Source organism: Pleurodeles waltl, chromosome 3_1 (genome assembly GCF_031143425.1).
Source record: "Pleurodeles waltl isolate 20211129_DDA chromosome 3_1, aPleWal1.hap1.20221129, whole genome shotgun sequence".
Classification (NCBI taxonomy): domain Eukaryota; kingdom Metazoa; phylum Chordata; class Amphibia; order Caudata; family Salamandridae; genus Pleurodeles; species Pleurodeles waltl.
In genome coordinates, this window is record NC_090440.1 from 364,695,981 (window position 1) to 364,715,916 (window position 19,936).

At 46.5% G+C, this 19,936-nt stretch overlaps 1 protein-coding gene across 1 annotated transcript in view; it reads left to right on the forward strand.

The window, feature by feature from the left end:
* The window catches only part of TRPM7 (transient receptor potential cation channel subfamily M member 7), a 1,269,618-nt gene that overhangs the window by 457,138 nt on the left and 792,544 nt on the right, over positions 1 to 19,936 (forward strand). The window contains exon 15 of the mRNA XM_069222535.1: positions 16,619 to 16,756. Within this exon, the coding sequence (XP_069078636.1) occupies positions 16,619 to 16,756 (138 nt within the window). The remainder of the gene's footprint in view (positions 1 to 16,618; positions 16,757 to 19,936) is intronic.

Genomic DNA, 19,936 nt, shown 5'->3' on the forward strand with positions numbered 1-19,936 from the left:
GTAATATTGCCACCAACTTTTTATGTATTCTATGTACAAGTATCCCCTTCTTCCTTCTGAAGAAAAGAAAGAAAGAGCCCCTTTAAATAATAACTTAAAGTGAGAATGTGTCTCGCTTTAGTACATCAAAATAAATCTCTCTAGACTTCGAATTACCTTAATTTTCAGAAGCCGTGTGTCCCCTTACATCGTCCTCGTTACATGTAAAGTGAGCAGCAACATAACATCAGGGCTTGCAACTGACGCGAGTACGCGAACAAGCCGCACCTTACTTCTCCGTTTAAAAACCTAAGGTTCATAAACATTGAAAACGGACTTCACTAGGGATCGCGTAGTTAATGGTCTCTTTCTCGTACTAATTAAAATAAAAAGAGGACTTAGAATACGACTTCGTTTTCCAAAATTTATTAGGAGACGTAGCATTACTCAAGTCGCCTATATTCCGTAAAAACTAAATATCTACAACATTATTAATCCCTTTTCTTACATAAGAATCCATGATATATAAACCACGTTATATTTAGATGTACTTAAACCTGGTTGTATCATTAACGCTAGAGAAAAGTTTATCCTTTTGCATTTAAATATGCTCAACTCTGATCATGTACAACTAGGAATCACTAATCCCCATAGCTATCCTATTCTAATGTCTGTTATTGAAAATTGTGAAGTTTAGTATTTCTCTGTCTTGACTATAATTACAGGACTATTCACATATGATTAATAGACTTGTCAACGGCTACATCTATCTATTGATTAAGTACAAGGTCACAAGCTTGCTTTATTTATGTCCATTATGTGTTTTGTATTGAGATTAATTATAAAATCTTGTGATATAACAATGATTACATAACAAATAGTATGTGTGATTCAGTCAATCAAGATGTACCTAAAGTGGATTTTTGATATCTAGGCCCCACTCATCCATGCATGTTTGTCTATCTATACAAAGTATAGCCATCAATCCCCCCAAAAATATTCAAGTTCGTAGTCAGAATTTAGACCATATTCAACTGCCATTAATCTGATAATCCATCATGATTCCCTCCTTCTCAAAACAAGTTCCCTATTACCTCCTCTCGGGTTTAATTTAACATGATCAAATCCCAAAAATGTAAATTCCTTCTGTGTACCTTGACTATTACAATCTTTCATATGTACAGCAATGGGAAACCTATCGTCATTATGTTTTATGGCTCTCCAATGTTCTCCAATTCTGACTTTCAGTGGGCGGATGGAGCTTCCTATGTATATGCGATTACATTTGCAAATCAACATATAAATAACATAGCTTGTATTACATTTTATAAATGTTTGTATTGGATATCTCTTATTATTAGTCATACCTCCAAAATCTCTTTGTCCGTGGCATGCCCATCTACACATATTATAATGGCCACATTTATAGAAACCTCTGTGTTCCTGATCTAACCAACTCCTAGTGGTATGTGTATTAGGATAGCTGGGACATAAGTTGCTCAGGGTCTTAACTTTACGGTAAACAGCAGTTGGTCTCGTTTCAAGGTGCTTCTTAAGAGTAACATCTTGCAATAAAATGTGCCAGTACTTCTTCATACTTTTTAATAGTAATAAGGTACTATCTGTATAGTCCACAATTATCCTCACTTGTTGCCCATGTAACTTTCCTTTTTGTTTGTCTTTAGGTGTACTATCTCAAGTTACATTCCGTATCCTACGTATAGTTATCCACAATTTCCTTTGGATAACCTCTAACTCTAAACCTTTCTCTAATATCCTCTATGCATGCTTCAAAATGTTAATCTAAGCTACAGTTCCTCCTCGCACGAATCATTTCTCCAAATGGCATTGCTCTGATTTGACTAGCCGGATAAGCACTTGTACTTTTGGGGTTTTAGTACTTCCCTCTGTTCTAAGGGTTCATGGGTGGTAGTGTAGTTTGGAAATTATTTTCACATTCCATGTCTTAGTATATGGTTTGCCCTCACACCCCTCCCCCAAATAGGGGCCCATGTTATTTTTTGCCTTTATTTACCTGTTGCTAACTATTTTTTCAATTTTTTTGTATGTTCATATCTCCGGTTAGGAGATATACCAAAGTTAGTTCTGGAGTGTGTTACAATAAATATAACATATTTTTCTAACACTGGTGTGGTTCTTCCCTGTGTGCACATCACTGACTGACCTGTGTGGTATTTGCAACCAGTGTTCCCTCTAATTATTTTAGTGTTTGTGCAACAGTGACTTGTTTCTGTGCGTACATTTTGAGTTTGTGTGCGCAGCTGATTGAAACTATAAAAAATTATGCTACTTTCTATTGAGACTGGAAGGGACACGTGCCCAAACATTTTAAAACATTAAGTCGCGAATTGAAATAGGTTTGGTTTTGATGTGTTGCACCTTGCACTGGCAATACATTCTGAGAACTTGGACTCTGGCACGTCACTCACCCTACACTAAGAAAGACACATTGTTTACCCTATTTAGGCACTTTGCTTACCTCGCATAGATGTACTCATAAACACACAAACTCTGCATTCAGGCACATTATTCACTGTACACGCACAGAGATACACCACTCATTCTACTCTAACACAGACCCGACTCACCATACACACACACACACACACACTCCCACACACACACCCCACTCATTCTACACTACACACGCAATCCCTTCACCCTGCACTCTCAATACAACCACCCCCCTGCACTCAATTTACTCACACTGCATTCATAAACCACTCATTTTATACCCGCAAAGGTATAAGTCACTCATAATACACACCATTTAGCTTGCACTCAAAATAGTTTGCTTACAGACTGAACACTTTTCATTCTCACACAGGCAGCATACTGACCCTAAACTCACACAGCTTCCCCTGCAGGTATACAGACAATTCCTTCACCATGCAATTCTACTGACTCGCACATCCTCCGGCATACACTATGCACATCACTAACCCTGAACGCACTCTAAATTGACAAAGGCACACCCCTAACCCTCCCTCCACCCAACCAGTTGCATCCCTCACACTATACTCAAACAGGTATATTACTCACCCTGCTCTCCAACATGCACACTGCTCATGTACACTCACCAAGAAACAACTCTTTTTCTGCACTAATATAGACATACCCCTCCCCTCTGTACTCAGAAGCACAGAACTCACCAGGCACCCAGGGAAAGTTTTTGGTGAGAACTAGACACAAAATAGGACCTGTAGGAGATGAAGTACTGCCAAGAAGAAGGTAATATCATCCTTTGAAATGAAAATATGGGTTAGCTTTCAGATAACAGGTATAAGGAGGTACAATGTCAGTGAGGCAAGCAGGGGGTTTGAAGCAAACCTACCAAACTATGGGAAGAAAACATTACTAAAAAGAAGACTGTGCTTAGAGGGAGACTACCTGGTGGGACACCGATAACAGAGGGAATTGGGGCTGGGACCTGCACAAAGAAGAAAGACATTGTCCTGAGTGAATAACTGTCCCAGTAGTCTGCAGTGATGGAGGAACTGAAGATAAGAGACCTTTAACTGTGGGAGGCTGTTGCACAAAGAAAATGAGACTGCAACTGAAAAAAGCATTCCAGCGAAGTAGCAGTGACAGAGAGAGAACGAGAGCTGAGACAACTAACTATGAAACACAGCTGTGCAAAGAAGAAAACACTGCTCAGCGGGGCGACCAGGACAGACAGCAGTTGACAGCAAAGGAATGGGACTGAGACAGCATTTGTTGAGAGAGTGCTGTGTGGAATAAAAAAGTATCTTCCTAAACCAGCAATTTAATAGCTACGAACCTCACTACAACTGATTTACAGCGCATAGCACAATACTGAATAAATATGCAGGTGCCTGTTTTTTGCCACGCTGAAGCTAGCTCCTATTCTCGTTTTTTGGCTTCTGGTATACCTGGAATCCTCACTCCCTAGAATGACTTGTGCAGTCGGGAGCTACCATTCCTTCAGTACTTTCATTGTAGTACTATGCAGAACCCGTTCCTAAACCAACATCACTCTGCATCATAAAATAGAACACTGCTGTTTGCAGCAAGCATGGTCCTCTATAAAGTGGGGGAAACAAAGAGGATAGTGGGATGAAGACATGGGCAGAATGCAGATTCACTGAACATCAGACAAGTATGCCAGTGTTTGGGGCCACTCACACAAGAAAATGTGTACCAGATAGAGAATTCTACATGTATTTCTGAAACACTCATCCAAAAGTTTGCTGGCGCTATATTACATATGCTTGTTTCCAAGCTCATTTGTACCCTATTCTTCTCACTTATTTTGCTTAGGGGCCTTATTTTTAACTTCTACTTCTCAGATTCACTTCTGCTCCTATTCAGCACACTTGGTCTTGATAACTGTCTTTCAAGTATTTGTTCTATGTAGGGGTGGGAAGGCCACTGAAAGCTCAAGCCAGGCTTGAGTCTGAATCCTGGCTGAGCTTGACGTCCCGGTGTAACCACCAGCTCAAATAGAGCTGAGCTTTCATGTGACTTCTGCATGCCTCCCTCACCCATTACGGCCAGAGCTGCTGACTTTGGAACTAGGGAAGCAGATATGAGTCTTAATGCTGACTCAACAACCTATGGTTGTGGGTAAATCGTTTTAATTTGCCTGAGTTTATAAACAATGAATGTGAACTGGTGCTCATGTAAAATGGTCCCATGCATTTGAGTTGAGGCCTGTTATATAAGAAGTGCAGAAAAATGCAGAAAGAGATAAAAACAAATCATTAACATAAGGAAAGATAAATAGATACCTATTTATTGGTTGATTTGTACAAAGTGAACCAGAAAACCTGGATAAATCATGGCTTCCTCTCCTAAATTGTGTGATCTTAGACTTAGGTAAATATTTGAAATTATCAAACCCTTTTTCTTCATTATTTCGTATGCAAACACTTTGAAATATGTGAGTTCAGTCTACCAGTTGCACAGAAGGCTATTCTGTTTGATTTAACAGACTACAGTGTTTGTCTGCAAGAATCGTACCCACTTACAGGGGTTACATGACAACAGTTCTTGCCTCCTAGTTCACTAAACGTCCAGGTTTAAAAACCATCACTTTAATAAGTACATCTCAGTGCAGTGTTATTGGGTGACCATTAATGTCAAAGGTTCCACATGTTTAAGAAATACAAAAATACACGTTTTTGAATGTTGATGAGGCTTCATTGACTTTATTTGATGTGCAAATGTTTTCAGGACTCAGCTGGTTTTTGGGCTCTAAGATCTGAGCCAGACACTTGGCTTGGCTGTAGCTCAGCCCTCCCTCTTAACTGTAGGCTCACCCATCTCTAGTTTTATGTGATTTGTTTTCACAAAGTGCTTGTAGTAACCCCTGCAGGGGCCCTGACAGTTCCTGTAATTATTAAGACTAATTTTATGGAGAAATCATTGTGCTTAAAAGAACAGGAGTGCAGCGTTTAAATTGCATATAGAGAGCAATACGTTGGCCCATCTTAATTCACATTAAGATTGTAAGTAGGGAAATGTTCCTCCTAGCCAGGGACAGCATGTCAGAGATGCAGATTTTTTATGACCTTTATATTCAGCTGGGCTCACATTTCTTTTTCATCTCTGCATTTCTCCACCTCCCTAAATAAGTTAGCTTGACTAGAACACTGTTTTCTTGGAACATCTTGGGCTTTTATAGTCATCATATTTCAAATATAAATATGGTTTTACCAAAACAGCTTGTTCATTTGCTGTGCTTTTATTATACAAGTTGTAGTACCTGACCATATGTTTCCCATTTTCCCACTTGCAGAGTGTGTAAATCTTATGGGTTGCTGATGCATCTAAAACAGCGCCTCCAAGAATTGTGGTAGGGTGAAAGAGTCGCACCTTAACCAATAAAAGTCATAGGGGTTTGAGGGAAAATATCAGGGCCCTCTCTGGGCCTTCATTAACAGCTCATTGAGAGCGCTTCTCCTGTCAGCAGGAGATCTCTTTGTTTTGTGCGTTCCTTAAAGCACCCCTGTGCGGTGAAAATGTATACTGTGCGCGGCCGTCCAGGCGTGCAGCTTAGAGGGAACACTGTTTGCAACCGATAGACACCCTCCTGGATGAGCCTTAGCTGCTCTCCACAGCTACCCTTATGAGAGCTCTGATTATCTAGAGCTGCCTACACTATCACTATAGGTAGCCTGGACTCGGTACAGGGAGTCTCACCCATAGGTGTATACCATATACTGAGCCGGCCTCCTACACAGCCTTTGAGGAGGAACCACAAATTGGAAGGGGCAGGAAGCAGTCAACCCTAGTGCTGGTGTCTATCCACCAGACTCCAAAGCCTGCCGAATCCTGGAAGAGAGCCACAGTCAGGAACTGCAACTCCTGCAGCTCTCCCCATAGACTCACTGCATGGCCTGCAGCCGCCTTACCTGAGCAGGAAGGCCACAATCCATGCACTTGGTCTTGCTTACCACTGGTGAACCTCCCTACTCACGTGGTGCCCCATCAAGACTCTACAGTGCCAGGAGAGAAACAGTTGGTAGACTATATTAGGTATCTAGACTAAAGACCTTTGCTAAGAGAGGTTAAGAAGTGCTGCACTTGATCGGGGGACTATGCCACCAGAACACCAAGCCTATAGAGAAGAAGGAGAAAGGAGGGTAAAGCTCCTTGTAGGGGTAGCACCTTCAAGCACATAGGATTTACACCCAAACATTGCAGTCTTGTAGTATGTAGCACCTTGCTTTTACTTACTACTCAAAAGAGAAGCACTGCACTGGCCAATGGTGATATTAAGCTGCCGGGTGTGGTGTTGAGTGCTAAGCCTTTGTACTCCACACAAACCTCCCTGAGCATCCTCTGACTTTTCCATTGCCATCAAAATGAGTCAAGTACTGAAAGTGTTGTATTGGGCTGAATTTGCAGAGCCATAGTGTGATGGACCCTGGTACAGTAGAATCAAACAGACCCAGCAGCTCAGGCCCAGTTGACCCCTTCCTGCCTTGTGGTTCCCCCAAAAAAGGTCTGACAGAGAGGAATACCAGGTACAGAGTCCTAATCTGATAGAGACTTCTAGTTGCAGAGTCCTACCTTACAATTTCCCCCAGGAGTCAGTCTGGATCTGGAGATTTTTCTCGAGCAGTACCCCTGCACTCCCTCAGGTGGCTTTGGTCGTGTCTGTGTCAGTCGTCGGCGTTGAGCACGCCAAAAATGACATCATAGGACCTATATCGGCGCCACCCTGGCGTGCCGACGTCAGTTATTTTCTTCACTCGCCAGACAGTGCACATCCCTCAGTCACTTTTTGACTAATCTTTTTCAACTTTTTGTCAAAGATTTTTGAGTGTTGACACTTCTGGTGTGTCCAGATGTTGTCATGTAAAACTGGCTTCAAGGCTTGCAGACCCTGTCATCAAGCAGTGTCCGTGACTGATCCACACGGTGTGGTGTCTGGAGCACAACCACGACCCAAAATCTTGCTCTGAGTGTCAGACTATGAATCTGAAAGCTTTGAGGAAGTGGTCACTAAAGCTCGTTGCAACGTGGCGCTCTGCTCTGCATTGCTCCTGATCTCGGTCGAGAGGAAGGGCTCAAGAATGGCTGCGGTGTCCTCATTCTTCATTGTCTCTCTCCAAATCTTCGGGACAGTCAGATAAGTTGAGGCACAAAAAGAAGTCGAAGAAGAACATGCGTTATTTGACTTCACCCTGTCCATCAGCCGACGAGACGAGGAAAAAGGAGTGTTGTCATTCCAGGCCTCCATCCTCAGAGCCAGTGTCTGGGTTGGCTAAACGCCTCCCTGTGTTTCCAGGAGCTGGAGCCACCCCTGCAGTCGGTCTCCACTGGAGTGCCTTTTGGCCCCTGGAGTTGGCTGGGGTCCCCTCCCGTTCCATGCCGGTGGCTTTGGCCTTGGCTTAAGGCGGGGGGGTGCAAAGGGGGACACCCATGGATCCATTCCTTGTTCCAAACCAGCATTGTTCATACTACCTCGAACTTCCCTGACTCGGGTACCGACATCGGCGCTCCTGGCACCACCTGTGCCCCTGGGTGGAGTTGACCCCATCGTCATTTCCGACTCTGACACAGAGCAAGACCGGTCTTCGCATGATGCAGATTAAAACTTTCACAGGGACCTTGCTCCCTAGGTTGTATCCTGACCCTTATTCTCTTGGTTTGGGGTATAGTGAGGACTGGGAGGAATTTCTGGACCCTTGGGAACACCAGCTGGATGATCACATGGACTGGCTGATGGACTCCGGTGAGGCCAGTGATTTGGACACTTCCTCTGACACTGGCATGCTTTCTCCCCCTACCGTGGCTGCAGAGAAGAAAGCATCCTACTCAGTGGTGGTGAGAAGAGGGGCTGAGGTCCTGGGCCTCGAGCTACCTTCAGTGGCAGTCAGAACTAACCTCCTGACAGAGGTGTTTCAGCCTGGGGCTTCTACTCCTGATCCCCTTTTGCCCTTTAATGAAGCCCTCCCAGATGTCCTGCTGGGGACCTGGTCCAAAGCCAGCACCCGGTCTCCTGTGAACAGCTCAATCGCCAGTCACCATCGACCCGCTCCAAATGAACCAGTGTTCCTGAAGCAACAACGAACCCCCAAGAGCTTGATTATCCAAGCCTCCATGTCCCCGGGTGCATTCTCTTCCTCACCCCTGGATAGGGAATCCAAGAGGCTGGACCAACTTGCGAAGATGATGTTTTCTTCCTCCAGCCTTGCATTGGGGTCCATGAACACCACATCCTTTTTGGCCTGTTACACCCCTACCTTAGGGGACACTGTTGGGCAAGTGCTGCAACAGGTCCCGAAGGAGACCTGCGCCATTCTATCCCAAGCTGTTGCTGATGGGAGAGATGCAGTGAAATTCACAATACAATGTGGGCTGGATATGACCAACTTACTTGGCAGATCAGTTGCATCTGCAGTGACCTTGAGGCACCACGCCTGGTTGATGACGTCTGGCTTTTCGGGGGATGTCCAATCCACCTTATAGATATACCCTTTGAAAGCACCTGTCTCTTTGGAGAAAAAACAGTGCTTTAAGGAGTCCCAGACTATGACCAAGTCCTTTGGCTTTTCAGCTGCCCCTTGCTCTCCTGAGTCTGCATTTTGCCCCTTTCGTGGCTACGGAAGGGGCACCCAACCATGTCTGTCCCCCTACAGCCACCATGTTGTGCATGCAGCCCTGCCTGTGCATGGCCAGTGGGATCCAACATCATCCTGGATCAGGGAGCCAGTGGGGACCAGTTGACGGCAGGATACAAGATCACCTCCCAGATGTCAGTCCATCACATCAGACAAGTGGATGTTTGCAAATTATAAGGAGGAGCTTCTGCCTCCCCTTTGGACTACCCCTCCAACCATGCCTTCGTCCTATAATCGGATGACGGAGGATCGCCTGGCACTTCTCCGCGAGGAGGGTACAGCTCTCTTGGCCAAGGGAGACATACAGAGGTTCCCTGTGCCAGAAGTAGGTAGTGGTTGTTATTCCCGCTAGTCTGATGTCCAGAAAGGACAAGGGCATCTGCCCTATCCTAGACATTTGGTCCCTTAATCTCTTCCTCAAGAAGCAAAGAATGCTCAGTGTTGGTAGCTGGCTTTCTATATGGTGCACTAAATGAAGTACACCTTGCATAGAGTCCAGTGGATCCCCAAAGGTTTGCAGAGGCACACATAGATAGGTCTAGTGCTCTTTTTGTGGTAGTGTGGGTGAGCAGTTAGGCTTATCAAGGTGTCATGTTAAGCATTTGCTGTACTCACAGAAGCTATAATTGAGACACACACTCAGAATAAATCAGAGACCAATTAAAAAAAATAACAGTTGCTTTTATATATGCTTTGAACCCAGGAACTTTGTTATAAGGTAAGCAGTTTTTAAATTAAAAATACTTTGTTGTTTGCAAAATCAACACCGAGTGCAATTTTCAGAGTCTTCAATGTTTAACTTATAGGGGGAAAACAAGGATAATGTTTCACAGGTAAGTACAGGACTTACAGTCCCAGTCTTCTGGGCTTTAGGCTAGCACTGGGCAAGGTTCAGGTAGCTACCAAGGGTGCACCCACAGCGGCGTGGGGCGGCTTGGTGCAGAGGGTGAAAGTCTGAGTCGGTGCCCAATTTTAGGCAATGAAGACTCTGGAGGGGGGGGATGTTGACATGCTGCTCACAGGTAAGTCCAAGCAATGTCAGAGGTCGATCTTCAGGGTTGAGGCAAGCACAGTGGCCACAAGACAGCACTAAACTTAAACCCTCAGCTGCACAGGGGCAGGTGCGTGCAGAATGGCAACACAGCGCTGAACGCCCAGTGTTATTCAGTAGAGGAGATGACTTTCAGAAATGGGCTGCAGGCTCTGGCAGGAGGCCGGGAGAGGTCAACCCACAGCTGCCCAGGTAAGTTGTGATGCCAGGCAGGATTCCTCTTCTTTAAAGATGGAATTTTCTGGGTAGGTCCACTGTCCACTGGAGTTCTTGATCTTTATTGAAGGCAGGGAGTCCTCCCAAGGCTTTGGAGGTTGCTGAGCTTCAGGACAGTCATCTTCTGGGTGCAGATTTCTTTGAAAGCTGCAGACAGGCCTGGAAGGCTGCGGCCAAGTGAGTTGTTTTCTTCAGTCTTCTCTGCTGGTGATATGTCTGGCTCGTCTTAGGTTGCATGAATCTGATTCGAGGGTTCAGGGGTGCCCTCTAAATAATGAACTTACGGGCCTTACAGGGAGTGCCAGGGGGTAACCAATGGGCTACGCACCTGTAGGGTGACTACACCCTTCCTATGACCACTTCCTTTGGGAAGTGGCATAGCACCAACGCTATTGCCCTAATTCCTTCAATGCAAGATGGAAGAATTTAAAAAGTAGTGTCTACTTCAGCTCATCCACCCTAGGGACTAGTATGATGTGGGCACTCCTCTTAATTTACCTCATTTTCCCGCCAGTCCTGCTGCCAAAAGTGGGGTCAGGAACTGGGGGTTCACCTACTCCACCATATGGAGAGACCTTGATTCGCATTTCAAAGGTGGCAAGGTCTTTGAAGCTCCCTGCCCTGGAATGTCCATCCTGCCTGGAAGAGGAAGTCACACCTCTGCCCAGAGCAGGCCTTTGTTCTGAACCATCCAGAACATTGGATCTCACCTCAGGGACCAGACATCTGTCTAAGGTGGCTGTACTGGTTTTGACCAGTCAGTACCTAGTCTAGGAGTTGGTAGGTTTCAAGAGGGCACCACAAAGATGCCCTCTGAGTGCATGTAGTAATAATTCTCTCACTGCATTCAGCGAGGGTTTGATACGAGATGCTTGATCCCAAACATTCCTATGGTCAGTGAAGCTATCATGTAGCTGGGGAACTCGTAATGACCAGTATCCAGCACATGTACTTAAAATGCTTCACTGTTCACTTACTGTTTATGAGAATCGACAAAGACATAGCAGGGCCTTATCTGGTCATGCAGGTACACCCTCACATGCAATATAGTGTGCCCTGCCTTTAGGGCTGGAAAACCTACCAGAGAGTTGACTTACATGTATTACATGCAGTGCAACGGGTACAAGGGGCACTTGCTGTATGATATGTTGCGTTTTCATTTTAGGTTTGCACCAAAAAACACAGCCAGCAAAAGCACTTATAGTGGTAGCTTAATGTCTGCCCATTGGGAAAAATAATTTTGCAGTTTTGGGGAAAAAGATCTGGCACTGGGAACCTGTTTAGCAGGGTTCCAGCGCACTTTCTGTCAAAATTGCACCAGAAACCAAGCAAAAAGTAGGAGGGGTGGCCATGTCAAAAGAAGCGCTTTCCTACATGACCGCCTCCCAAACAAAAGAGGATGAAGCTAACCCTCCCCAGGAGAGTCGCCTTCTTCTAAGTGGAAGGACCTGGAAAGGCTATCTCATTGGCATGGTTAGTCCCAGGTCTGTGTTCCACTGTAATGTCCATTCCCTGTAGAGAGATGGGCCACCTTAACAGGTTGGAGTTTTCACCTTTCATTTGCATTAACTATCTGAGAGTCCTGTGGTCAGTTTGAACTAGCAAGTGAGAACCAAACAAGTATGGTCTCAGCTTCTTCAGGGACCAAACCACAGCAGAGGCTTCCCGCTCAATGGTACTCCAACGCTGCTCTCTGGGGAGTAACCTCCTGCTAATGAAAGCAACAGGTTGGTTATGGCCATCAACATTGATTTGGGACAGGATTGCTCCTATCCCATGATCAGAGACATCTGTCTGCACAATGAACTGCTCAGAGTAATCTGGAGCTTTGAGAACAGGTACTGAGCACATTGCCTCTTTCAGGGTGTCAAAGGCCTGTTGACAGCTGACTGTTCAGTTTACCTTTATGCTAGTCTTTTTGGATGTGAGTTCTGTGAGGGGTGTCACAATGGTACCATAGCCCTTCACAAATCTTCTTAATATCCAGACAAGCCAAGGAATGCCTGGGTTGCTGGACCTTCCCAATCCAGAATAGTCTGGATCTTGGACTGGAGTGGTTGGACTTGGCCTCCACCTACTAGGTGCCCCTAGAATATAACCTGAGCCTCAAGGGCCTTTCTGAGGTGAATCAGCTGATCCTGCCAGACAGACGTGAAAACAGTAATATCATCTAGATATGCTGCACTAAAGTCTTCTAACCCAGCAATGACTCTATTCACCAGCCTCTAGAAGGTGTTAGGGGCAATCTTTAGACCAGGGGTATACCAGTGAACTGATAATGCCCATCTTGAGTGGAAAATGCAGATCTTTCTTTTGCTTCTGGAGTCAGGTCTATCTGTTTGGGGACTAGCATGAATGGGCTGGCCCAGGGGCTCCGAGTGCTCAATGACTCACAGTTCCAGCTTCTTTCTGACTTAAGCTTTGATGCTCTCCTTGTCCTAGTCAGATTGTCTGTATATTTTATTTTTGACGGGTAAACTGTCTCCAGTGTCCACATCATAGGTACACCAGGCAGATCTGCCAGGGGCCAAGGAGAAGAGTTCAGCAAACTGGTGCAAGACCTGCCCGCAGTCAGTCTGCTGCTGGCCTGAGAGGGTGTCTGAAAAGACTACTGCCTCAACTGAGCCATCTTTGGTGTTGCTGGAGAGATTATCAAGGGTAGGCTCACTCTCAATTTCCTGCCCCTCATCTGTGACCATGAGCATGGTCAGCTCAGCACTCTCATGGTAGGGTTTCAGGCGGTTTACATGGATTACTCTATGGGGGTTCCTGCAACTACCAAAGTCCACCAGATAGCAGGGATTCAGTGCACTTTGTCGAAATTGCACCAGAAACCAGGCAAGAAGTGTAAATGATTATATTTTGGGCGGGGTGGCAGGGAGATTTGTGTCCCTGTCAAAAGAGGCACTTTACTATACTCAGGTTCTATCTGCCCTGGACCTAGCAGACGTGATGATAGCATTGGACTTGCAGTATACCTATTTCCATATTCCCGTCCTGCCTGCCACAGCCGTTGCTTGCGGTTCACAGTAAGCCACAAGCATTTTCAGTTCACAATGCTCCTCTTTAGCCTTACCAGCGCCCATCAGGTGTTAGCAGCTCAACTGCGCAGGTCAGGGGTTTCAATCTGCTTCCTACCGCGACAACTTCTTGTTGATGGTTGGCTCATCTCAAGCTGTCGTCCTCCACCTCCAGACTATGATGGACCTCCTGCATTTGCTGGGTTCCCTAAAAATGTGCCGAAGTCAGAGCTCAATCTCTCTCAGATGCTCCCTTTTATCAAAGCTGTTCTGAACACGGTGTAGTTTCGGGCTTATCCTCCCGAGCAATGAGTCCAGGATATTCAGGCTAGGATACAGATATTTCAGCCTCTATCCTGGATTTCGGAAAGAATGGCTGAGGCCGCAGTGCATCACAGCTTCCTGCATCCTGCTGGTAACCCATGCCAGATGGCATATGTGGGCTCTGAAGTTTAAATGTGCACAGCATCAGGGAAATCTCTCTGACACAGTTTGGATCTCAGAGAGAACTGTGCAAGATCTGCAGTAGTGGCTCTTGAACCACAATTGGGTCAAATGGAGATCCCTCTCCCTTCCCCAACAAGATCCGACAGTAGTGACAGTGCCTCACTCCTGGGATGGGGTGGCTGCATGGGAGAGGCAGAGATCAGAGGCATCTGGTCTCTGATGGAGTCCATGCTTTACATCAGTCTTTTGGAGCTCAGGGTGATCAGACTGGCATTGAAAGCATTCCTTCCATCTCTCAAAGGGAAAGTAGTGCAGATGTTCATGGGCAACACCATGTTCTGGGGTACTGCAGCAAGCAGGGGCATGGGGTGGGGTCGTGGATCCTTTGTCAGGAGGCTCCTCACCTCTGGATATAGCTGAAACATCAGGGCATTTCCCTGGTGGTTCAACACCTGGTGGGCTCTCTGACCACCAGAGCAGATGTACTCAGACAACAATCCCTGGTAGATCATGAATAGCAACTCCATCCGGAGGTGCCGCTAGGTCCCTTTCACAAGCGGGAAGAGCCTTGGTAAGATCTGTTGCCCTCTGCAGGGAATGTAACATGTCAACAGTTTTGCGTTTTGGAGTTTGCAAACCTGCACTCGCTTGGCAATGCTTTTAGTCTCTAGTGGAGGTAAGGCCTCCTGTACGCCTTTCCACCCATACCACTTCAGCCCAGAGTTCTCAAGAAGATCAAGAACGACCGAGCCCAAGTAATCCTTGTGGCTCCGGACTGGGCATGAAGATTCTGGTATCCTGAACTATTGAGCATGGCCATCGATCCTTCAGACTGCCTCTTTGGGAGGATCTTCTGTTGAAGCAGCTGGGAGAGCTTCTCTAGCAGAACCTGTTCAGTCTCCGCCTTCTTGTGTGGAGATTGATCGGCAGTAGTTGATAGCTTTTGACCTTCCGCCGGAAGTCTGTAAGGTTACGTGGCAGCCAGGCATCTCTCCACCAAAACAGTATACACCTGTCTATGGAAGAAATTTATGCCATGGTGCACAGACAAGTCTGTTGACCCCCTCTCTGCCCCTCTTTCCGAGGTCATCTTTTTTTATACTTTCTTTGACCCAACAGGGCTCTCTGCTTTGAGCACCCTCTAAGTTATTTGTGCGCCATCTCTGCATTTCTGAGATTACCTGATCATCCCTCTCTAAGTCTCCTATAGTTAGTAGGTTCCTTAAGGTTCTTACCCACATGTTTCCTTCATCACGCCCCAATAGGATTTGAATTTGGTTCGGATATTTCTCATGTGTGCTCCTTTTGAGCCTCTTCACAGTTGTCCTCTCAGACTTCTAACACTGAAAACAGCCTTCTTTGTGGCCATTACATCTGCCCGCAGGGTGAATGAGCTGCAGGCATTGTCATCTACCTTTCCATCCATCCTGACAAAGTAGTGCTTTACACCAGAGCTTCCTTTTTGCCAAAAGTGGTCAGGCCCTTTCATGTAGGCCAGTGCATCATCTTGCCTACTTTTTTCACACCTACTCATTCTTCTAAGGAAGAGGAGAGACTCCACCCACTGGACCCAAAAAGAACTTTGGTGTTCTACCTTGATTGTTCCAAAGACTTCCGGGTGGATGATCAACACTTTGAGTATGTGGGTGCAAAGATGGGTCAGGCAGTGCAGAAGAGATCCATCCCTAGATGGGTCGTTCTCTGCATTAAAATTGATACACATTGGGTAAAAAACATCACCCGAAGGGTTTGCGTGCTCTCTCTATCAGAGCGACAGCTGCAACCACTCCATTATCACACCAATTAAGGACATGTCAGGCAGCAACATGAACATCACTGCACATGTTCAACAAATACTACCACCTGGACAGTCTGGTCCGAAGGGACGGGTACTTTACCTGTTCGGTCCTGCAGGACATCCTGGTATGAGCTTGGTTCGCAGACCCTCTTCTGTGAATGGTACTGCTTGGGTATCTATTCTAAGGTAAGGAATATGCAATTAGAAGTATCTATCAGATGAACAAATTATTTACCTTGGGTAATGCCTTTTCAGGTAGAGACATATTCTAGTTGCAGATTCCTTACTGACCGAACCATCGTTCCGGCTGTGCGAACTAATTTCTAGGGACAGGGACTTCCCTTTCAGGGCCCTAGTTTTGAAACACCAGTTGTCAATCATCTTCATGGCTCCACGCTTCTGCTGTGGAAAGTCGTGAAAAGAAACTGACTTTGGCGCACTGGGGTGGTCCAGCGACGTAATATCTGACGCACACGATGCAGACGTGGAGCCGACCTGCGCCATCTGATGGCGTGCAGGGGTACTCCTTAAGAAAAATCTCTGGATCCAGAATGACGTCTGGGGGAAATTCTCAGGTAGGGAATCTGCAACTAGGATATGTCTCTACCAGATAAGGTGTTACCAAAGGTAAGCAACTTCTTCTTCAGGCACTAGGTCAGACGAACATGCGTATATACCATGCTAGGGCATTCCTGTTGAAACATCAGCCAATTAGACTCATTAGCAAGGTATTGGAGACTGTGTTCAGTCTATCAAGAAGTCCTGGTTTTTTAATGCATGGGTGATCTGGTTAGTGTATGTAAGGCTGTGTAAACAAGCTGAGCTCCTAGTCCACCTCCTACAACCCATACCTATTTCTACCACATTCTAGGCACAATAGAGGTTTAGCTTGAAATGGTCAGCGTAAGTTGAAATTTGAGGAGATAGAATAGTAAATGCTGTTTTTTTTTTTGCTATATAATTAAACACAATTGTATGGTATAATTTTCAGCGATCTGGACGAAATACTTCAACTGCTAATACTCCTCAGCTGAGGAAAAGCCATGAGTCTTTTGGAAACAGAGCTGATAAAAAGGAAAAGATGAGGCATAATCATTTCATCAAAACTGCACAGCCCTACAAGCCAAAGGTACCAGACATGCGTACTTGTTCAATTTTATGTACACGTTGTTTAATTTTATGTAGTTTAAGTGCTTATGTGTTTTCATTTAGTTTTAGGTGATTTATCCTAGTGTAAAATGTGTTTACATATCCACAATATTCCTTTTAAATGAAATTGAGATGGTGACCTGTTGTGCAAATATAAGACATCAACATAGTTTGGGGTAGCACTCAAACAGAGCAGCACAGAAAAGTCTCCCAGGTGTAAGTGTAAAAGCACCTAGTGCAGAACAAGGGAAGGGACAGAGTTGCACAAAGCATATGAATCTATTCACAGGTAACAACGCTTTGTGGATAATTGTGGGTATGTTATCTGGTAGATACCTCCACTACAGTCAAGGCGCAAGTACCATTTATGTCCTAGGAACCATTCACCTCCTGGCCTGAGGCTATCCTGTTTCGCCAAATATGTAACCAACGGGGCCTAAATGTCCTTTGTTCTTTATCTCACAGGCATCAACTCGCAGTAGGCACTTAGTTGTTCCTGACAATAAAATGTATGCTTTACTCAGTGTTTAAGCAGGGAAACAGGGAACCTCCCTCAGTGAATGGCAAACCTGCTCTTAGCCAGTGATAACAGGTTAGAGATCAGCTTTTGTATCCCTGCCAGGATATCGTTCACATAAGGCTACCGGAGGTGAGTGCTGAGAAGCATGATCAATGCAGACTGAGTATTTGGGACACAAATCGGGGCTTTGTCTTGCATCATGGCATATAGGGGGTCATTCCGACCCTGGCGGTCCATGACCGCCAGGGCCGGGGACCGTGGAAGCACCGCCAACAGGCTGGCGGTGCTTCCTGGCCAATTCTGACCGCGGCGGTAAAGCCGCGGTCAGAAAAGGGGAACCGGCGGTTTCCCGCCGGTTTTCCCCTGGCCAAAGGAATCCTCCATGGCGGCGCTGCAAGCAGCGCCGCCATGGGGATTCCGACCCCCTTCCCGCCAGCCTGTTCCTGGCGGTTCACACCGCACTGGCGGGAACGGGTGTCGTGGGGCCCATGGGGGCCCCATAAAGATTTTCAGTGTCTGCTTGGCAGACACTGAAAATCGTGACGGGTGCCACTGCACCCGTCGCACCCCTGCAACTCCGCCGGCTCCATTCGGAGCCGGCTTCATCGTTGCTGGGTCTTTCCCGCTGGGCCGGCGGGCGGCCTTTTGGCGGTCGCCCGCCAGCCCAGCGGGAAAGCCAGAATGGAGCAATTTGATCAGGCACAGTCTTGTAATGAGTGTAGGAAGCTGGCCTGGTGTGTGGGGGACATGTATGGTGTATGTACCTTATACCAGTCCAGGTAACCACTATTAGTGAATGAAGAGAAACCAGTGTTTTCTAGTAGTAGCTGTGGTGAGCAGTCAAGACTTATCTAGGCGGAGTGTAAAGCACTTACAATACCGCAGCTGTCGCACATCAACTTGTTACACCTGAAAGGAACCACACAATGTTGCAAAAATAAAGGTACTTTATTATAGAAACACTGAACTAGATTACTTAAAGGCAGTCTCCTAACTGGAGGGAACTACACACTATATATACACAGTAGGTATTTGCATAAAGAACCTTCGAGCATTGGCAAAAATTGTCGAAAAATAGTTAGGGGCCTAAAGGGGGGCCAAACCATATACTAAGATGGTGGAGTGTGAAGTGAGGTTCCCCACCCAAGGATATGGAGTTGTTAGAGAGGAGCTGAGAGAACGTGTGACTCCATGAGGTGAGTACCTAAGTAACCCCCAGGGACCAGGGATGCAGAGGTAAGTACCTGGTATTCCCAAAAGCTAACAAGAGGACTTAGAAAGAGGAAGATTGCAAGACGAGGACCAGTCCGGTGGAACCCAATCATGGATTCTGGAAGAAGAGTACCTGGAAAAGAAGGGGACAGAGTCCAGTCCACACAGAAGTGTCCAGGAGGGGCAGGAGCCACTACCTATCATTCTGTGGATGACGATCCGGGGCAACGAGGGAAGATGAAGATCAGCTTTGGAGTCCAGGAACTGCAGAGAAGTCCTTGGAGTCATGCAGGTGATGTCCCACGTCGGTAGCCAGGTAGCAGTCGGTCAGTTGTCAGGAGGACCACCAACAAGCCTTGGCTAATGCAAGTTGGAGCGAAAGAAGAGTTGCAGAGCTAAAGAGGCCCAGCAAGGTTCAGGGGACTTGACCCGTTGAGGGGAGTCGGGGCTAACCCTCATCAGTAGGTAGAGCCAGCAGAAGCAGTAGCAGCCACACAGGTAACACACTGGGAGCACGCACAGTAAGTTGCTGTGAGACACAGTCAGCACACCTGGAGAGGAGTCCCACGTTGCTGGAGCACCAGAGGAGAGACTGTCCCTGCAAGGATGAAGTGCTGGAGGCTGGGGCTACTTGGAGCCTGAAGATCCCTCTAGATCAGGAGTCAACAAGCCTTGGTTGCTGCAAGAGTCGGGGTACACAGGGGTGCTGTCCTGCAAGGAGAGGCAGGGGCTCACCATCTCCCAAGTTGGATAGCAGGTAGAGAGGACCAAGGGGACTACTCAGATTCACCACCTGTTAGAGATCCTTCCTGGAGCCGGATGGCTGAAGATCCCAGCAGCCGGTCGTCATTGCCTTAGGTGCCTGCGGATGCAGGGGATTGACTCCTTCACTCCAAGGGAGATTCCTTCTTGCTTCTTTGGTGCAGCGGAAGTCTTGTCGACCCCAGAGGATGCACAGCCATGTAAATGTTGCAAATGCTTGAAGGAGCTGGAGAAACAATGTTGCAAGGTGAGGTCGTCTCAGGAGTTGCAGGCTTGTTGAATTCTCGTGGAGTCTTACTTGCTGAATCTGGAGACCCACCTACCAGGGAGGGCCTAAATAGCACTACCACGGGGATTGGTCACTCTACTGAACTCAGTCACCTGTCCTGACCAACCAGATGCTCCCAGGGGCCTCTGCACATCTTGTTTGCAAAATCAAGTGGCCACCCGGAGGAACACTAGGCACCACCCCTGGGGTGGTAATGGACAAGGGAGTGGTCACTCCCCTTTCCATTGTGTGTTTTCGTATGCAAGATTATGCAAGGAGTGAACCAAATGTGCCCTTCAAAGAAAGCCGGTGGTGTGGGGAGGCTACCCCTCCCCAACAATGTAACACATATTTCCAAGGGAGAGGGTGTTGCCTCCCTCTCCCACAGTAAATCCTTT